This window comes from Stigmatopora argus, chromosome 1 (assembly GCF_051989625.1).
Source record: "Stigmatopora argus isolate UIUO_Sarg chromosome 1, RoL_Sarg_1.0, whole genome shotgun sequence".
Classification (NCBI taxonomy): Eukaryota; Metazoa; Chordata; class Actinopteri; order Syngnathiformes; family Syngnathidae; genus Stigmatopora; species Stigmatopora argus.
In genome coordinates, this window is record NC_135387.1 from 3,033,704 (window position 1) to 3,051,582 (window position 17,879).

The 17,879-nt window shown below is 41.2% G+C and overlaps 1 protein-coding gene across 4 annotated transcripts in view; it reads left to right on the forward strand.

Moving 5' to 3' along the window:
• The window catches only part of pacsin1a (protein kinase C and casein kinase substrate in neurons 1a), a 55,101-nt gene extending 37,691 nt beyond the window's left edge, over positions 1-17,410 (forward strand). For all 4 annotated transcript variants that reach the window (XM_077601846.1, XM_077601915.1, XM_077601710.1 and 1 more), the window contains 7 exons: positions 443-678; positions 788-943; positions 1,010-1,185; positions 5,711-5,831; positions 5,935-6,041; positions 11,160-11,356; positions 12,938-17,410. In XM_077601846.1, the coding sequence (XP_077457972.1) occupies positions 443-678; positions 788-943; positions 1,010-1,185; positions 5,711-5,831; positions 5,935-6,041; positions 11,160-11,356; positions 12,938-13,047 (1,103 nt within the window). In that variant the 3' untranslated portion in view covers positions 13,048-17,410. The remainder of the gene's footprint in view (positions 1-442; positions 679-787; positions 944-1,009; positions 1,186-5,710; positions 5,832-5,934; positions 6,042-11,159; positions 11,357-12,937) is intronic.
• Positions 17,411-17,879: the final 469 nt, after the last annotated feature.

Below are 17,879 nucleotides of genomic sequence, written 5' to 3' on the forward strand. Positions count from 1 at the left end.
CCCAGCATGCACCGCACACTGCTACTTCTACCTGGGAAATGGAGTCGGCGGCTGCTTGCCGTAGTTGCAGCTCAATATTGATCCATATACAATATTTATATAGTTCGCAGTCTAGCTTTGACTGCTCGGTTGACGCCAACATCTAGCGGCTGGAGTTCTTTTGTAAATCCACCCTGAATCATTCCGGGTGGATTGACAAAAGAACTATATATCCCAGCATGCACCGCACACTACTTCTTCTACGGGAGAAATTGATTCAGGGGTTGCTTACCGTAGTTGCGGCTCAATATTGATCCATATATAAGGTGCACAGTCAGCTTTTAATTTTTTAAAAGCTTTTAGGTGCACCTTATAGTGCGGAAAATACGGTAAACTCCAGAAATTCCGGAGAAGTTGGCAGCTCTGCATTAGCACATTTAGTCCAAATTAATATTTTTGTCAGGCCCCCAGTATGGCTCTGTGGAGAGGGCATGGCTGGCTGTAATGACCGAGGCAGAGAAGGTGAGCGAGCTACACCAAGATGTCAAGAACAACCTGGTGAATGAGGATGTGGAGAAGGTCAAGAACTGGCAGAAGGAGGCCTATCACAAACAAATGATTGGAGGTTTCAAAGAGGCAAAGGAGGCAGAAGAAGGATTTAAGAAGGCTCAGAAACCATGGGCTAAAAAACTCAAGGAGGTGAGATGTGCCATTATTTTCCTACAATGGTTTTAATAAATTCCCTTCATTTTAATACCCCATCAGTGTTAGTGCAGAATGATGAGAAAGTTTGTGATTTGACATGCAGATGGAGACAGTGAAAAAAGCTTACCACATGGCGTGCAAGGAAGAGAAGCTGGCGGCCACTCGAGAGGCCAACGGCAAGACTGAGGCTTCTGTCACACCGGACCAGCAAAAGAAACTTCATGAGAAAGTGGACAAATGCAAACAGGATGTGCAGAAAGTACGGGGAAATAGACACTCCACTTGCTTTGACAAGAGGCTTAGTAAACATTTTTGTTTCTCTCAGGCTAAAGAAAAATATGAAAAGTCTCTGGAGGAACTCAACAAGTGCACACAACCCTACATGGAGAGTATGGAGCAGGTGTTTGACCAGTGCCAGCAGCATGAGGTCAAGAGGCTGACTTTCCTGAAGGAGGCCTTGTTGGACATTAAACGTCACCTCAACCTTACAGAGAACCAAAGGTCAGCCAGACCTAAAAACAGTCACATACATTCCAGCCTTATAATCCTCGCATCCCCAAAAGATCTTTGACCTGCAATAGACTGAAATATGTCCTCTTTTTTCCCCCATGTGATATTAAAATTAAATAACTCCCAACATGGTGTGCAGGGATGGAAATTAGGACCTACTTTCCTCATGTGAGTCTTCACATGCAGTTTTAATGTAGTATCCACGTTCCATATGAATTTTTAAAACTGTACAATATCGAATATATAGTACTACAGCAATTAGTGATTATTACTACATGTATGTGTTCCCCTTTTTTGCCAATTTCGGTTTTAAAAATGCCAAAATGCCAACTGAAAATTTTGAGTTTATTTAATAAGGGACAGCACATATGAATGAACATATTCATATTCATGTGGCCCGGTGGGGCCGGCGGCTGCGTGGTTAGCACGTCGGCCTCACAGCTTTGGGGTCCTGGGTTCAAATCCAGGTTGGTCCACCTGTGTGGAGTTTGCATGTTCTCCCCGGGCATGCGTGGGTTTCCTCTGAGTACTCCGGTTTCCTCCCACATTCCAAGAACATGCATGGTAGGCAGATTGGACAGTCTAAATTGCGCAAAGGTATGGGTGTGAGTGTGCATGGTTGTCTGTCTCCTTGTGCCCTGCGATCGGCTGGCCACCGATTCCGGGTGTCCCTGGCATTTGGCCCGGGGTCAGCAACCCTGCGACCCTAATGAGGATAAAGTGCTTCAGAAAATGAATGAATAAATGCGGCCCAGCGGCTTGAGTGGTTAGCGCGTTGGCCTCACAGTTCTGGGGTCTTGGGTTCAAATCCAGGTCAGTCCACCTGTGTGGAGTTTGCATATTCTCCTTAGGCCTGCGTAGATTTTCTCCAGGTACTCCGGTTTCCTCCCATATTCCAAAAACATGCATGGTAGGCTGATTAGACACTCTAAATTGTCCCTCGGTGTAAGTGTGAGCATGAATGGCTGTCCTTCTCCTCGTTCCCTGCGATCGGCTGGCCACCGATTCAGGGTATCCCCGTCTCTGGCCCGAAGTCAGCTGAGATTGGCTCCAGCAACCCCGCGACCCTAGTGAGGATAAAACGGTTCAGAAAATAAATGAATATTCATATTCATGTTAATGAACATAGCCGCCTCGTGGTGTAGAGGTTCACTCGCCTGACTTGGAGAACCTAGCTGAAATAAATTATTTTCAGTAGAGTAGCACCCAGCACATTAGCAGTCATATATCAGTGGGTGGCTGCCTTGTGGTGTATAGGTTCACTCGCCTGACTCGGTGCGGGCAGGCGTGGGATCAATTCCTGCTGGTGGCGGCATGATAGGGGGTGCGGAAGGTCGCTTGTTTCTGTGTGCCCTACGGCTGACTAGCGACCAGTAGTCTGCCTTTCGCCCGAAGACAGCTGGGTTAGGCTCCAGCAACCCTTTCGTGGATCTGCAGTATGGAAGATGAATGTGTTAATAACCATATATATGCACCAGTGGCGGTCCGTGCATTTTCTGGTAGCACCTTCAACGTATCAATCCAACCCTCAAAAATTAAACTGGGGTAAAATGGGGTAAAATCCACTTCCTAGCAGCATTTAGTGATTAAATACAAACACTGGAGCGTTTCATATATCAGAACCGGGCCCACAATTGAAATTTTATTTAGGAATATAGCCATATTATACTCACCAAAAATCATTTTTAACTGTACACAATATCCATCCTCCTTTCTTTCTTCCTTCTTTTCTATCGCCATCGAAGCTAGTGATGAAAGTCGAACCTGTCCTGTCATATTTCCGGCATAGTCCGTCTTGAAAATGGCTTTAAATCAACACAACAATATATTTGCTTGTGCAGCTAAGTTAGCGCACTGAAAGTGGTGCACACACACTTTTCCCGGCTGTAACAGGCTTGCTAGCTTCGGAGTTGACCACTCTTTCTTAATGATGTCCATTTTTTTCTGGAAAAGTCAGTCTGGAAAATAGCTTTGTGAGCAAATCTGCAACCAAATCCATTTGTTTTTGCCTCTGTCGGCCATTGTGGGTGGAGTTTGCGATCTCTGGCTGCCTCACTATGGCTTTGGCCCACCTACTCTCTATAGCTAGCCAATCATAGTTGGTGAAAGCAATGACGTATCCCAGCCAGCAAGATGCCAATGGCTGCAAAAAAGCATTGTGGGGTTGCCAACTCGAAATCTGATTGGTTAAAAGCAGCAGTCTTGTTTAATGCAGCAGAGCCCGCAGAACTGATTGTGAAGGCTTTGAGGCAGATTTCTGATCCTGGCAACAAATAATGGCTGGAATGTGATTGGTTAAATGCTTCAATATGAAAACACACATCTGGAAGCAGTGCAACCAGGGGGAAAAGCAATGAAAGGAAGCTAACAGACCATTTGGAATAATAAGTATTGATGGACAAAATATAATATGATTCAGATATTTCTTAGGCCAGCAGAGAAGGCCTTGAAGGCTCTGACGGCCCGCCACTGATATGCACATATGTAAGATTGAGGCCCATGGCTAATTTCCATCTTTAGTCCCTTGTCCAAGTGCAAGGTAAACCGTGACCGGACATTTCGTCGACGGACACTTAGTCGCCGGACGCTTCATCCCTGGACAGTTCGTCGAACGGACGCTTCGTCGACGGACAATTCGTCGCCGGACACTTCGTCGCCAGACAGTTCGCCAAACCTTTACCACTAACCTTAACCACTATTAAAGAAGACAAAGGAAATTCACATATTCTTTATTAAAGAAAATTAAACAGCAAAAACTCGCTCGACAACACAAACACATTAACATTTGGGCGTGCGTACTAAATGGGCTCGTCTCTAAACACACTACGCACAAAACGGTTCCTACGTTGAGCACTCCATTTTTAAAATAAAAGGCAGTAAATAAAATTGTTTTATTAAAAATTTTATTAAAAAGAAGACAAAGGAAATTCACATATTCTTCGTCGTCTTTCTTCTTTTTTTTGCTTGGTATTCCCATAGGTATCGTGTATACAGAGTAGATTTCCAATGCGCGTTGTGAGGCAACGGAGCTAGACATCGTCGCTTGTCGGCCATTTTAAGAACAGGCCCATTTGCTCCTATTAATAGAGTCAATAGAATTTGTTCTTTGAAAGGACAATAGATTGATTGATTTAAAATCAAACGTGTGCGTCTGTATCAAAGTCAGAGATGCAGTATTTTTGGCATACTTCATAATAAATATCAGCATCCAGTCAGAATCGTAGCCACATCAATTCGCGATTAAAAACCAAACAGTTAATAGTAATTTAGTGGAGTCACTCAGTGCCTCTCGAGGAACCGTTTTGTGCGTAGTGTGTTTAGAGACGAGCCCACTTAGTATGCACACGCCCAAATGTTAATGTGTTTGTGTTGTCGAGCGAGTTTTTGCTGTTTTATTTTCTTTAATAAAGAATATGTTAATTTCCTTTGTCTTCTTTAATAGTGGTTAAGGTTAGTGGTTAAGGTTAGGCGAACTGTCTGGCGATGAACTGTCCGGCGACGAATTGTCCGTCGACGAAGTGTCCGGTCGACGAACTGTCCGGCAACGAAGCGTCCGTTCGACGAACCGTCCAGGGACGAAGCGTCCGGCGACGAAGTGTCCGTCGACGAAATGTCTGGGTACCAGGTAAACAATGACACACATACACAAGTAGCGCAGTTTTAGACAGTGTTGTGATCGAAATTTTGTTTGTCTAAAAACCAGGCTTTAAGATGATTGGCAATGTTACGATCGCGCCGCGTCGTCGTGGCGCGATCGGGAATGGATTCGGACCCAGGCACGGGGAAGTAGGATTTGACGAGGTATTAGCTTCAAAACAACATCTTTCATAAATCAAAAGGGCTTTACAAATCAACAAAGGCTTGGAACAAAACAGGAGCATGCAGGAATATGCAGCCTCATGCAGGACGCATGCTGGAGGCGAACCGACAATGATACTAGGACTCATTGATGTTTAAATACCAGAACAGGAAGTAATCAGCAGATTGACCGCAGCCGCTGTGCCCTGACGGCACGCCAGGAGGGACAAACGGGCCGCCCTTGACAGGCAAAGAGGCTCAGAGTCGGAAGTTCACGTATCTTAATTCGTATTGAGTTCCGGGTAGGTGAGGCACGGACAGAGAAGGTGCTTTGGCTGAATGCACTGTTTTTTAAGGGAACTACACAGTCACCGCTAGAGCCAGCCCTTGTTGATGTGTTGGATTTTTATTAGTACAAAATATTTCAGTGGAGGAGGAGCGTTTTCATGGAAGATTTTGTAAACTAAGGTGGCATGTGCATATTTAACAATTTTGGCCCAGTTCAGGCGTTTGTTTTTTTAAATATCTAATTAAAAAAGAACCCAACCCAATCAATTATTTAGAAAAACTGAGTTATAAAAATAATTAATTCAAAAAACAACCCCAAAAATGAATTAATTTGAAAAATTAATCTGTTGGCTCCATTACCAAACTTCACAGCATAATCCTAGTGTCCTCTGGTGGAAGTTTTACGTCAATGTTATTTGTTTGTCCTTAGTTACGCAACAATATACAGAGAACTGGAACGCACAATCTTATCAGCAAACACACAAGAGGATCTGAAGTGGTTCAGCAACAACCATGGACCTGGCATGCACATGAACTGGCCCACCTTTGAGGTAAAATATCAAAGGGATTTTTTTCATAAAATTTTAGTGTAGAACGTAGAAAGGCATATTTTAATTATTTTTCTTCACACCTGTGTAAATGTGCTTTGAGCAGGAATACAACCCAGACCAGGCAAATGCTCCCCCAAAGAAGAAGAAGCCAGATGGAGCCCCACCCACTCCAAGCACTGACCATGTAGCTCCCCCTGGTGACCGGAGCAGGTTAGTTCCTTCGACCTTGAAAATCTCACATTTTTAAAACATGTTAATGGGCCCGTGTCATAAGTTTTTACACACAAAAATAAATAACAGAATCTTGTCAAAGAGTATTCATTCAATTATTGTCAAATAGGTGGTGGGTGCAGTCTATCCCAGCCAACTGTGAGCCGTAGGCCTGAATTGGTTGCTAGCCAATTGCAGGGTACATTGAGATGAACAACCTCAAAGTGCATTCAAAACTATATTCTCAAGACTCATACAGATCAATAACTATTACAGTAATACATTGACATACGAGTGCCCCGACATACGAGGAATTTGAGATACGGGTAAAATTCAGAGCAAATATTTACCTTGAGATACGAGACAAATTTCTTGACATTCGAGACAGCCAGGTGGCCAGGCCGTGAGAGGCTGCTTATTATTTCAGCGCATTGTCTTTCTTGAGACATCTCCATCATGCAAAGATCTCTCCGACTACTGGGCGGAGCGTTGCATTTTTTCCGTGTTTTTTTTGTGTTAGTCAGTGCAGAATTAAGGGAAATACAATGGATCCAAAGCAAGCCGGTGCAATGAAAGGTAGTGCAAAGAAAAGCCGTATAATGACAATCGATATTTAGCATGAAATAATCGAAAAACATGAGTAGTGTACGAGCGACTGAGCTGGCTCGCCAATACCTCTGGAGAAGCAGGAAGTTCGCCTCAAAAGCCGCGGTGGAATACATTAACCTCTTTGTCTTGGTCATTGCACAAGGTTTAAATTTTGTGTTACATAAGATTTTAACTTTTAAGTGTGTATAGGAATCTAAGTTGTTTTAAGTTAAATGTAAAGTTAATGTTACGTTACGAGCGCATCCGTCAAGTCTCTCTCTCTCCCATCCGCGAACTCCCCATTGTCATGAATAATGCCTCATTTTATGACTAAACATCATAACCAGTAGTTATTTGTTACTCTGTTAGTAGATGGTGAATTACAACCAATAAAAATATGTTTTTCTATTGTAATATACTGTTTTTTCGTGTTTTTTTCAAAGGATGGGAAGAAATTAATTTGTATTTAGTTTATTTCTATGGGAAACGTTGATTTGAGATACGAGTAAATCGACATGCAAGCTCAATCCCGAAACGCATTAAGGTATGACTGTATAATTGTACAATAAAAATGATGTATGTTTGCCTCTGCATTGTTGTAACCAATGATGTAATTGAAGGCAAGGATTCTGGCAGAAGGGCGTATGACTTGTTGGAAAACAGTAGTTGAGAGTTGTTGTCTTCATCGTGCAATGAACTGGAATACGACATGGACATTGACATTGACAGTGGGTAGAAGGAGGAAGTAAGTTCTGAAGAGCATAATTCGGACGGATGGGCGGGCGGGCAGACGGGCAGACAGGCAGACAGGTAGACAGATAGATAGATAGACCGTATTTTCACACATAAAACTCACCGTATGATAGGGCGCAGTCTTATTTGCCTATATTTTCTATTTTTTGTCAATACATTGGCGCTTCTTCAGAAACAGGGCTAGCATGACACTAGTCTAGCGTATGTTATGCTATCCGCTAGCGTACCTATGTAATGCTAGCCGCTAGCGTACCTATGTAATGCTAGCCGCTAGCGTATGTCATGCTATCCGCATAATTCTTCATAGGCGCCATTCAAAGCGGCTGCTAGTTGCAGTAGCTCCCTAAACCCTCACTCGTATTCTGTGTTTTTACAGCTTTTTTACAGCGTTTTTATCCTTTATTTTTACGTTTTATTGTCTCTTAAGATTTTACTTGTTACTTTACTTTATATATTATATTCCATACTTTAATGTTTTAAAACTTTACTTCCAAGACTACTCCAAGACTCAAGTTGTGCGAGAGGCAGTCTTTGATCTATTAGTTTAGTTTATCTTTGCAAATTCTGGACATTACATTTTTGACCCACTCAGCCATGCCTCCACTGTTTTACACAAAGGATCAGCTGTTAGCGCTACGCAACACCTGGATTCCCCTGGAGCTGGACCTCCCCGCGGAGTTAGAGGAAGAGAAGAGGATGCAGAGCTGGACGAAAATGTCAGGAGAGAAAGCGACGCTTCAGACCCATCATTACATCTATTATTATGGGGAATGTAAGATCTCTCCCCAATAAGATGGAAGCGCTAATGGTGCTTACCAAACAACAACGACAATATCGGAAAATCTGCATTATGTGCTTCACGGAGACCTGGCTGAATGAATTAACACCAGACTCTCTCGTCTCCTTGGATGGCTTTCAGTTGGTGAGGGCGGACAGAGACACTGAGGAGAGCGGTAAGAATAAAGGTGGGGGACTAGCTGTTTTTATTAATAGTAGATGGTGCAGCCCCGGGCATATTACTGTGAAGGAGCAACTTTGCACTCGAGATATCGAGCTTGTAGCTGTTAGCATCAGGCCGTTTTACATCCCCCGGGAGTTCTCATCCGTTATCGTAATAACTGCGTATATACCTCCTTCGGCCGATGCGGCAGTCGCTCGCGAGCTGCTTCACGCTACTGTGTCCCGGCTGCAGACGTCACACCCCCAGTCTCTCCTTCTTATCTCTGGTGATTTTAACCATGCTCCCTTGGCTTCTACTCTCCCCACCTTCACTCAGTATGTGAAGTGCCACACCAGGACCAGGGAACAAAAAACTCTGGTTCTGCTGTATGCCAACACAAAGGAGGCATACAGCTCTGTACCCCTGCACCCACTGGGCCGCTCAGACCATAATCTGGTCCATTCAATCCCCACCTACATCCCTATGGTGAGGAAAATAAAGCCTACCACGAGGATCATACAAAGATGGACCGAAGAGACCAGCATGATACTGAGGGACTGTTTTGAGACCCCTGACTGGGAGGTGCTGTGCAATTCACATGGGAAAGACATTGACAGCTTGACCCACTGCATCACAAATTATGTGTTGAGAACATTGTACCCTCCAAGAAGGTCCACCAGGGATCTAGGGGCCCTCCTGAACAAGAAGAGGGCTTTTAGGTCTGGGGAGAAAGAGAGTCTGAAAATGATCCAGAAGGAGCTGAAGAGAGAGATAAGGAAGGGAAAGACCATCTACAGGAGGAAGCTAGAGAACCAACTCCAGAGTGGCAACACCAAAGAGGTCTGGAGGAGCTTGAGGACCATTTCGGGCCATGGAGGCAACAGTGAGAGAGACCCGGAGACAGGGAGTGGGCCAATGAACTGAATCAGTTCTTTAACAGTTCGCCTATCGTCCAGGCATTGGTGTGGAAGATGCTACCACCTACCTGATGACAGGTCTCTTTCACACCTGGAGAACACGGGGAGCACAGTGAGAATGATGTTTTTTTACCTCTCTACTGCGTTCAACACCATTCAGCCGGACCTACTGAGAGGGAAACTGGAAGAGGCTGGAGTAAGAAACCACCTAGCCGCATGGATCATCGACTTCCTCACTGACAGACCACAATATGTGAGACTCCAGGACTGTACGTCTGATGTGGTAACTTGCAGCACAGGGGCCCCACAAGGCACAGTGCTCTCCCCACTCCTCATCTCCCTCTACACATCAGACTTCAAACATAATACAGACACCTGCCACCTCCAGAAGTTCTCTGACGACACCGCTATTGTTGGACGAGTGACGGACGGGAAAGACCTAGAGTACAGCGGAGTCATCACAGCCTTTGTTGACTGGTGTAGGCAAAACCACCTCTACATCAACACCAGTAAGACAAAGGAAATGGTCATCGATTTTCGGAGGAATCCTCAACAGACCACTCAGGTGAACATCCAGAGTACAGACATTGAAATCGTGGAGAATTTTAAGTACCTGGGTGTTCACCTCAACAACAAACTAGACTGGTCCACAAACATAGATGCCCTGTATAAAAGGGGCCAGAGCCACCTCTACCTACTGAGGAGTCTACGGTCCTTTGGAGTGTGCAGGACACTGCTGAGGACTTTTTACGACACCTCTACTTACGAAATTTTCAAGTTACGAAAAAAATTTCTGTAACCAATTAATTTCATAAGTAGAGGTACGACTGTATGTATATATATATATGTATATACAGACACTCCTCAACTTACGAACGCAATTGGTTCCGAGCGATTGTTCATAAGTTGAATTTGTTTGTAAGTTGATTTAGTGCTATATTTTGTATTATAATTTATGTTTAAGGCCTATATAAGTATATTGAAGGTTTATATAAGTGCATTTGTATGTTTAAGGCTTGTATAAGTAACATGCATTGGTTTGTACTGAAAAAAAAAAACATTTAATAAAATGGAGAGAATATGTACAGTACTGTAGAGAGAGAGATAGATTTATGTATTAGAAACTGGCCAAAAGAAGCGACCTAATGACGATTGCACAGTTTTCTTCTTTTTTTCATCATAAATGATGCAGTAGCACTGTATGGCATCATTCAATTGATTTGCAAACTTTGTGCAACGTTCAATATTTGGGTCCTGCTGCTCGATCTTTCTGTTTATAAATGGTACTGAATGTGCAACGCTCACCACTTTCTGACGCGCATCAAGCTTCGTTATTATTGCCACTCGTTTCAAATGAAATGGCTTGCCTCTTCCTTGCAACTCCCTCAATAGAAGCCTTTAGCTTTTTACCAACCATATTCAATATTGGATGCATGAGATATTTAATGATACAAATGAAAAAGGTTCTTTGCACACTGGAGATACATTCACGCACTTCCGCATTGCAACGAAGAAGGTAGATGCTGGGTGAGCTGAGCTCTCACAGCGCCAGGCGTCGGTATTAGCGGCGGAAAGAAGTACTACTCCGAAAAAGACGCGAAATACAAAATTGGACTTGCGAACATTTTTGGACTTAAACGCAATTTGCAGACATGTTCGTATGTACCGTTGTTCGTAAGTTGAATGTTCGTAAGTAGGGGAGCGTCTGTATATACATATATATACATATATATATACATATATATATACATATATATATATACATATATATATACATATATATATATATATACATATATATATACATATATATATATACATATATATATACATATATATATATACATATATATATCCTTATATCTAGTATTAGTCTTATTTCAAAATTCAATGTCGCCATTTATATTCTTTTTTTTCTAGTGTCAGCAGCTATGAAAAGAACCAAGCATACTCAACAGAGTGGTCTGATGATGAACAACCAACTGCATATTCAGGCAATGAAAATGGTGGTAACGGAAACTCCTTTGAAGAAGACTCCAGCACTGGGAAAGGCATTCGTGTGCGAGCTCTCTATGACTATGACGGCCAGGAGCAGGATGAACTCTCATTCAAAGCAGGTAAACACCAACTATACTTTAGTAGTTTTTTTTAAATAATGACAGAGGTGGTTAAGATTTCCCATTGACTCCAACTACGTGGTAATGACTCTTCCACTAAATTCGATTAGTCAACAATAGGCGTACAGGTTGCAAATAAAACTACTTATAGGTACCTATGTCTAATTCTAACTAGAGCTACAGAAGATTATTGTAACTATTGGCAGCTACAGAATACGTGTGACTAGCATTGGCTTTTAGCTGCATTACATGCAATGAAAAAGTCACTTATATAAACAGTGTACTTTGTCTTGGTCGAACTGTATTAACTCATTGTCTGCTATTGACGTGGTAGATTTCCGATCCATTTGAAGCGGAAGGGTGGGCAGTGAAGGAATGAATACACTGCCACCCTATTGCTTCAAATGGATTGGAAATCTGCAAGTGATAAACTACCGTATTTACATATCAGCTGCCCGCTCGTATAAGCCGCACCCTTAAAATTGCCTTAAAATTGTTGAATTTTACAATTTCTCGCGTGTAAGCCACCCCCTGATTCCCAATTTTCACCTCCATATTCCTGGTTTTAATAGGGAGTACAAATCTGTTACTTTGAAGGGAAAATCTTAAGAAAAATCATCACAAGTGATATTTCTGAGATACTGTATCAATCAAAAGATAATTATTAGGGTCAATATCATAAGGAAGTTAATATGCCTCTCTTTGAAAATGCAAAATATCAAATTATTCAATTTGAAAAAAGATCTAAGTCTACCTTGATGAGAACCCGATGCTTTCTAATTACAGAAATTACAATTTTCTTACCAGAAGTTTAAGATGTTGTGGCAACCATATTGCTTCTAATGTCAAAATATCTAAATTCTTTCGATGGTTCATATTACTCCAATAGTTGTCACTTTCGAACAAGAAATAAAATGAAAAAACATCAAAGTTGGATTTTTTAATTTCAAAATCAAGATTACTCACGTCTGGTCAGTCAGTGCACGTTTAACTAGGTTTAGACGGCAACGTCCTAGGTAAGATGGTTGCACCGGACCTAGCTAAGATGGCTGCGCCAGACCTAGGTAAAGTGGCCGTGCCCCGAGGGAACAGTGACGCGAGTTTTTTCACGTTTTATGCAAGATCCGTACGTTTTTTTTCTTGAATTTCATTCTTAGACATCAAAATAAATTTTATTTAGCGTTTTATCTGTTTATCCTTTCTCTATTTTGAAATAAATGAATAAATGACCGTATCGGGCGCATTGTCTTGCCTCCACGGCGCCATTGCATCATGACATCACGTCATCGTGTCATGGCGTCGTCAACTTGCAGTTTTGTGCATTTCGTGTTTTTATGCGCATATAAGTCGTACCCTCGATTCAGTCATAATTTTTTTGTCTGACAAAAGGGGCTTATATGCGAGAAAATACGGTAATTAGTGGGAAAAATAAATTTGTCTTTGCCATTAACAGCTCTGGATGCCAAAACCATTTGAAATAAAAATATTGTTATCAGTGCATCAAAATATTATGAAATATAAAGAAAAAATCTCCTTGTTGTTGTTTCATTTTTTTCTAATAATGCTTCTGTGACCTGCCAGGCGATGAGCTCACCAAGACTGAGGATGAAGATGAACAAGGATGGTGTCGAGGTCGTTTGGACAGCGGCCGAGAGGGACTGTACCCAGCTAATTATGTGGAGACCATCTAGGCCAAAAGCTGGACAAAGAAAAGACATGCTCCTGGAGGCAGCTTGAAGAGCACCATCAAATGCACCGCACATAGCCAGAGACTTAGGCGCAACCCATCCTTTCCCCAACAGATGTGTGAAGCTAAACTTAGTAAGATAAAAGACAATATTTATCGGTATAGTACATTTTATCCAGGTTTTTGAGTGGGTGGACTTACACGTTTGGAAACAAGACTGGCAGTTACCCCAGTATATATACAGTACACACAACTATAGACCTTGACAGGAACATCATGGCTTTTTTGTGTTGCTGTATATACTATGAAGTACAATGCAGCTTATTTAAATGTGCAGTCTATTGCAGTCTGTTTTGCAAATGGAAGACAAATATAATCAGTTATACCCATTGGACAAAGACGAGCTTCTCCAACCTGCATTGTGTATACATATACAGAATGATGCCATTTTTGTGTAGCTTTTTTAACGCGGTGTGGTCAGTCATCATTCTTACATCAGGAATGCTGTGTCGTGTTAAAAAGTACCACAAACAGTATCCTTATTTTTTAGGGATGTATTCTTTTTCGTGCTCCGATCCAATCTCTTTCCCCTTGTGTGCTTTGTTCCGTGTTTAGCTGTTTCTGAGCGTGTATAGCAGCATGTGCTATGCAACAACTCACATTCCCTGGAACCTCCAACCTTTTGGGGGCCACAATCTGATGCAATGCTAAAACTATAAATGCAGACGTCACTTTCAAAGTATCGCATGCATCAGTTCTCATGTGAGAAGGTTTTCTGACGATACACTTGATTTTATGTTTTATCGCACAATCCATTGAAAAGATTCATGACGCTACAGCAACTTTCATTCTAAACAATGTCTACTAAAAATTACCATCAACGATGATGCAAAGTGGGGTTTAAAACAATGCCTATGCCAGCCTTTTCATACCAGGAAGGGTGGAATTTGAGGAGATGCTAACCTCCAGACCACCAGGTGAAGGCCATCCTCTTAAACAGGACATGAATGTAGTAGTTTTCAGGCATGAAAAGACCGTACTGTCCAACAAAATAACATTGGTCTTCACCATTAGAACCAGCCCATTTCCATGCTGAGCCAAAGAATGCCTCACTAAAATCAACTGCATTTTCCCCTCCATGCAATAACCTCACATATCAGGTAACTAGACAATATCTACTTGTAGCTGCCTCATTATACACCAAAGCTTCATTAGTCTTCATACCAGTGACACTAACACAGGGAATGCTTTTGTCGTCATTGTGACTGAATGTGTGAGGCTATCAGTGTACAGTAATACCTTGACATACGAGTGCCCCAACATGCGAGAAATTTGATATACGAGGAAAATTGCGAGCAAATATTTGCCTTCAGATACGAGACAAATTTGAGATACGAAAATACAAGACAGCCTGGTGGCTGAGTCCGTGAGAGGCTGCTTATGATAACAGCGCACAGTCTTTATCGCTGCGTCTCCCTCGCATAAAGCTATCTACGAGCACTAGTCATACAGGTTGCATTTATTACGTGTTTTTTTTTGCGTTTATCAGTGGAGAATTAGGGGAAAAACAATGGGTTGGTCCTAAACAAGGGGTAGTGAGAAGAAAAAACATATGATGACAATTGCCTTAAAATTGTTGAATTTTACAATTTACATTTTTTTTTAAAAACTAACTAGACGAAACGAACACTCGGTTCTGAGGCATGGAGAAGCAAGAAGTTCCGGCTAGAAAGCCGTGGTGGAATACATTAACATCTTTGCCTCGGTTATTGCACAAGAAGGTTTAAATTTAGTGTAACTTAACATTAAAACTTATTGTGTGTGTGTATAGTAATCAAACTTAATTCAAGTTAAATTTAAAGTTTATGTTATGCTATGAGCGTGTCCGTCAAGTCTCTGTCCTGTCCTTTCTCTCTCTCTCATCCGCGCCGTCTGTCTGTACTGAGTCACATTTTAGTTTTGAAGATCATAAACACTAGATAGATATTTACTTTGAGTAGGTAGTGATTTAGAACTAATAAAAAAAATCCATTGTAATTACCTGCTTTTGTGTTTTTTCAGTGGGTGGCAACAAATTAATTACCGTAATTACTCGAATATAACGCGCACTCGAAAATAACACGCAGGTAATTTTGGGCCAAAAAAATCTGGAAAAACGCAGTACTCGAATATAGTGCGCACCTAAAATTTCCCGCTGACGAAAATCAGAAATCTTACCTTTTTTTCTTTGTTTCACGATTGTTTTGTTCAAAACCGGATAGAGAAATCTTCAGGTACGAGCGTGTCGAGTGTCGTGCAGTTGGTGGAGTTATACGTTTGAATTTTAGGACAATAGATGATACACCGAGTGGACAAACATATCATGTAGACATGTTATGTTGCAATACCTTTTAGACTTCCTTGAACATTGACTACATTTCAATTGACAATACCATGTTTTAATTCAAATATCTATTGTCATTCTCAAACAAGAAAAGGAACATACAAATTGAATAAATAAATGATTTGAAGATATGCACAATGGAAAAGACTATCACATGTAACAAGGGAATGTACTGCCCCCCGCTGGACATATTTCTAAATACAAGTACGTACTACACTACAATGTAGTATTCTACTTTCCAGCTTATTAATGCAGGATTGTGATGTTTGTGAGGCTTGACGATCTTTAATATGCGTGTATTTTGAATTCAAAGTTGGAAATTGCACAATGTCCGTGCGTCAAAGTGAGTTTGACAATGCTTTTTTCGATCGAAAATTTGTGAATTTATTTTAGTTATTGATTATAACACGCACCCCCAACTATTGGAATTAATTATATAGCAAAAATATGCGTGTTATATTCGAGTAATTACGGTAATTTGTACTTCAGTTCTATGAGAAAAATTGACATAAGAGTTCGGTCCCGGAATGCATTAAGCTCGTATCTCAAGGTATTACTGTATTATAGGTTAGGGTTAATTTTTTTCTTGGCTTCTCAATACCATTCATTCATTCATCATCTGTACCGCGCATCCTCGTAAGGGTTGCGAGGGTTGCTAGAGCCTATCCCAGCTGACTTCAAGTGAAAAGCAGACTACACCCTAGACTGGTAGCCAGTCAGCCATAGGGCACACAGAGAGACAGACAACCATCCGCACTCACATCACCGAGCGGGAAATCGATCCCACACTTGCCCACACAGAAGTCAGGCGAATGAACCACTACACCATGAGGTGGCTGCGCTTCTCGATACTAATTCCGATAAATGGCTGTGTTGTAGATTTGAAAAAAATATCCCAAAAAGGTTTTATTTTTATGATTTGCATAAAATTTACTTTAAGAGGAAAGGCTGTTGTCTGTCTACTAACCGATTAATGAGGATTAAGCATCACTAATATCACATGTTTAAAACTATAAATAAATAAGCGAGGCATAAATGGTCATCAAAATGTTTTTTTTAGTTTGATTACCACTGGTTCCTTCAGTAATAGTACCCAATTGGCACCACATTTAGAAAATCAAACCAAATGCCAGCAGAAGTAATTTTGTTTTGTGATTTTATGGTTGTTGAGAACAAAATCTCAAAGAGGTGTATCAAGATGGTATCAGTGCGTTATTTAATCACACTCATATCGGCCAGCATTTTAGTGCCGTATCAGGGGCCCCTTCCGATACTACTATGAGTATCGGTATAACAGTAGTCGTAATCGCATCACTGTTTGTATTAAGCAAACTCATTTGTGCGTTATTATACGATGGGTTACTCCTAAATTTGTGAAAATCCGTACTGAGTGAGAAATGCCCGTTTCTGACCTGCTTGGAACAGGATTTGACAGCTGTATTTATCACAAATGAGGAGAAACACATCACCAGCTCACAGGTTGTGTCTTAAGAGTAAAGTTGTCCAGCAAAGCAAAAAGGACTTGTATCATCCATGATGCATGAAATCTACATGCATCATCTATGATGCATGAACACCTGCATGAATACCTAGGTGCACACAGACAAATACGCACACCTAAGCAACAACAGAATACACAAAAAAAAGTACTTTTGGGGGGGGACATCATCATTCGGTATGTATGCATTGTGTAGAATTTTTTTTTAAAATGCAAGTGATTGACTACAAAGGCAAAATGTAGTGTTAAATATGTACATGTGTTTCATTCAATTAACAGCAATGGAAAAGATGAAGTAATAGAGACTGTATCGTATGAATTTCATGACGATGGTAAAGTGTATCATAAAAGCGTTAAAACCCAAGCTGTCAGATTTGTATATGAAGATGTAATTTAAAGATTATATTATTCTATTGTAACTGTATAATTGTGTTGAGTTGAAAATGAGACCTGACCATGTTGAAACAGTAAAAATGTGTCAGTGTGGATGCTTTTTTCCCCCTTAAATGTTGACCTCCTTATGCACACAAGGGACCACAATTCATTGTGTGGAAACCCTATATTAGTGGTCTAGATGATGTATGTTCATAGTTACTGAAGTATTTTTATCTCCTAACTGGTGTCGTGCCTGTTCATCTTGATGTAACAAGACGTTCTTTTAAATATGCATAAAGATGATTATGATCACAGATAAAAATGACTAGTGCTGAAAAACCCCAATCAAATATGTTTTGCGGTCAATATTGAGATAATGGTTTGAAAGGGAAAGAAGTTTGTCTGAAAAGTGTGGTCTGTGTTGATTTTGTGTGTGTATGTGTTGGGGGAGTGGGCTATACTGATTGTGTGTATGTTTAGGAGGGCCATTTCCAGAGATACAAAGGGAGATCAATATAAAATACTTTGCATTTGTTGAACCCTGCATTTTCGCTTGAAACACAGGGAGAAATAATCACAA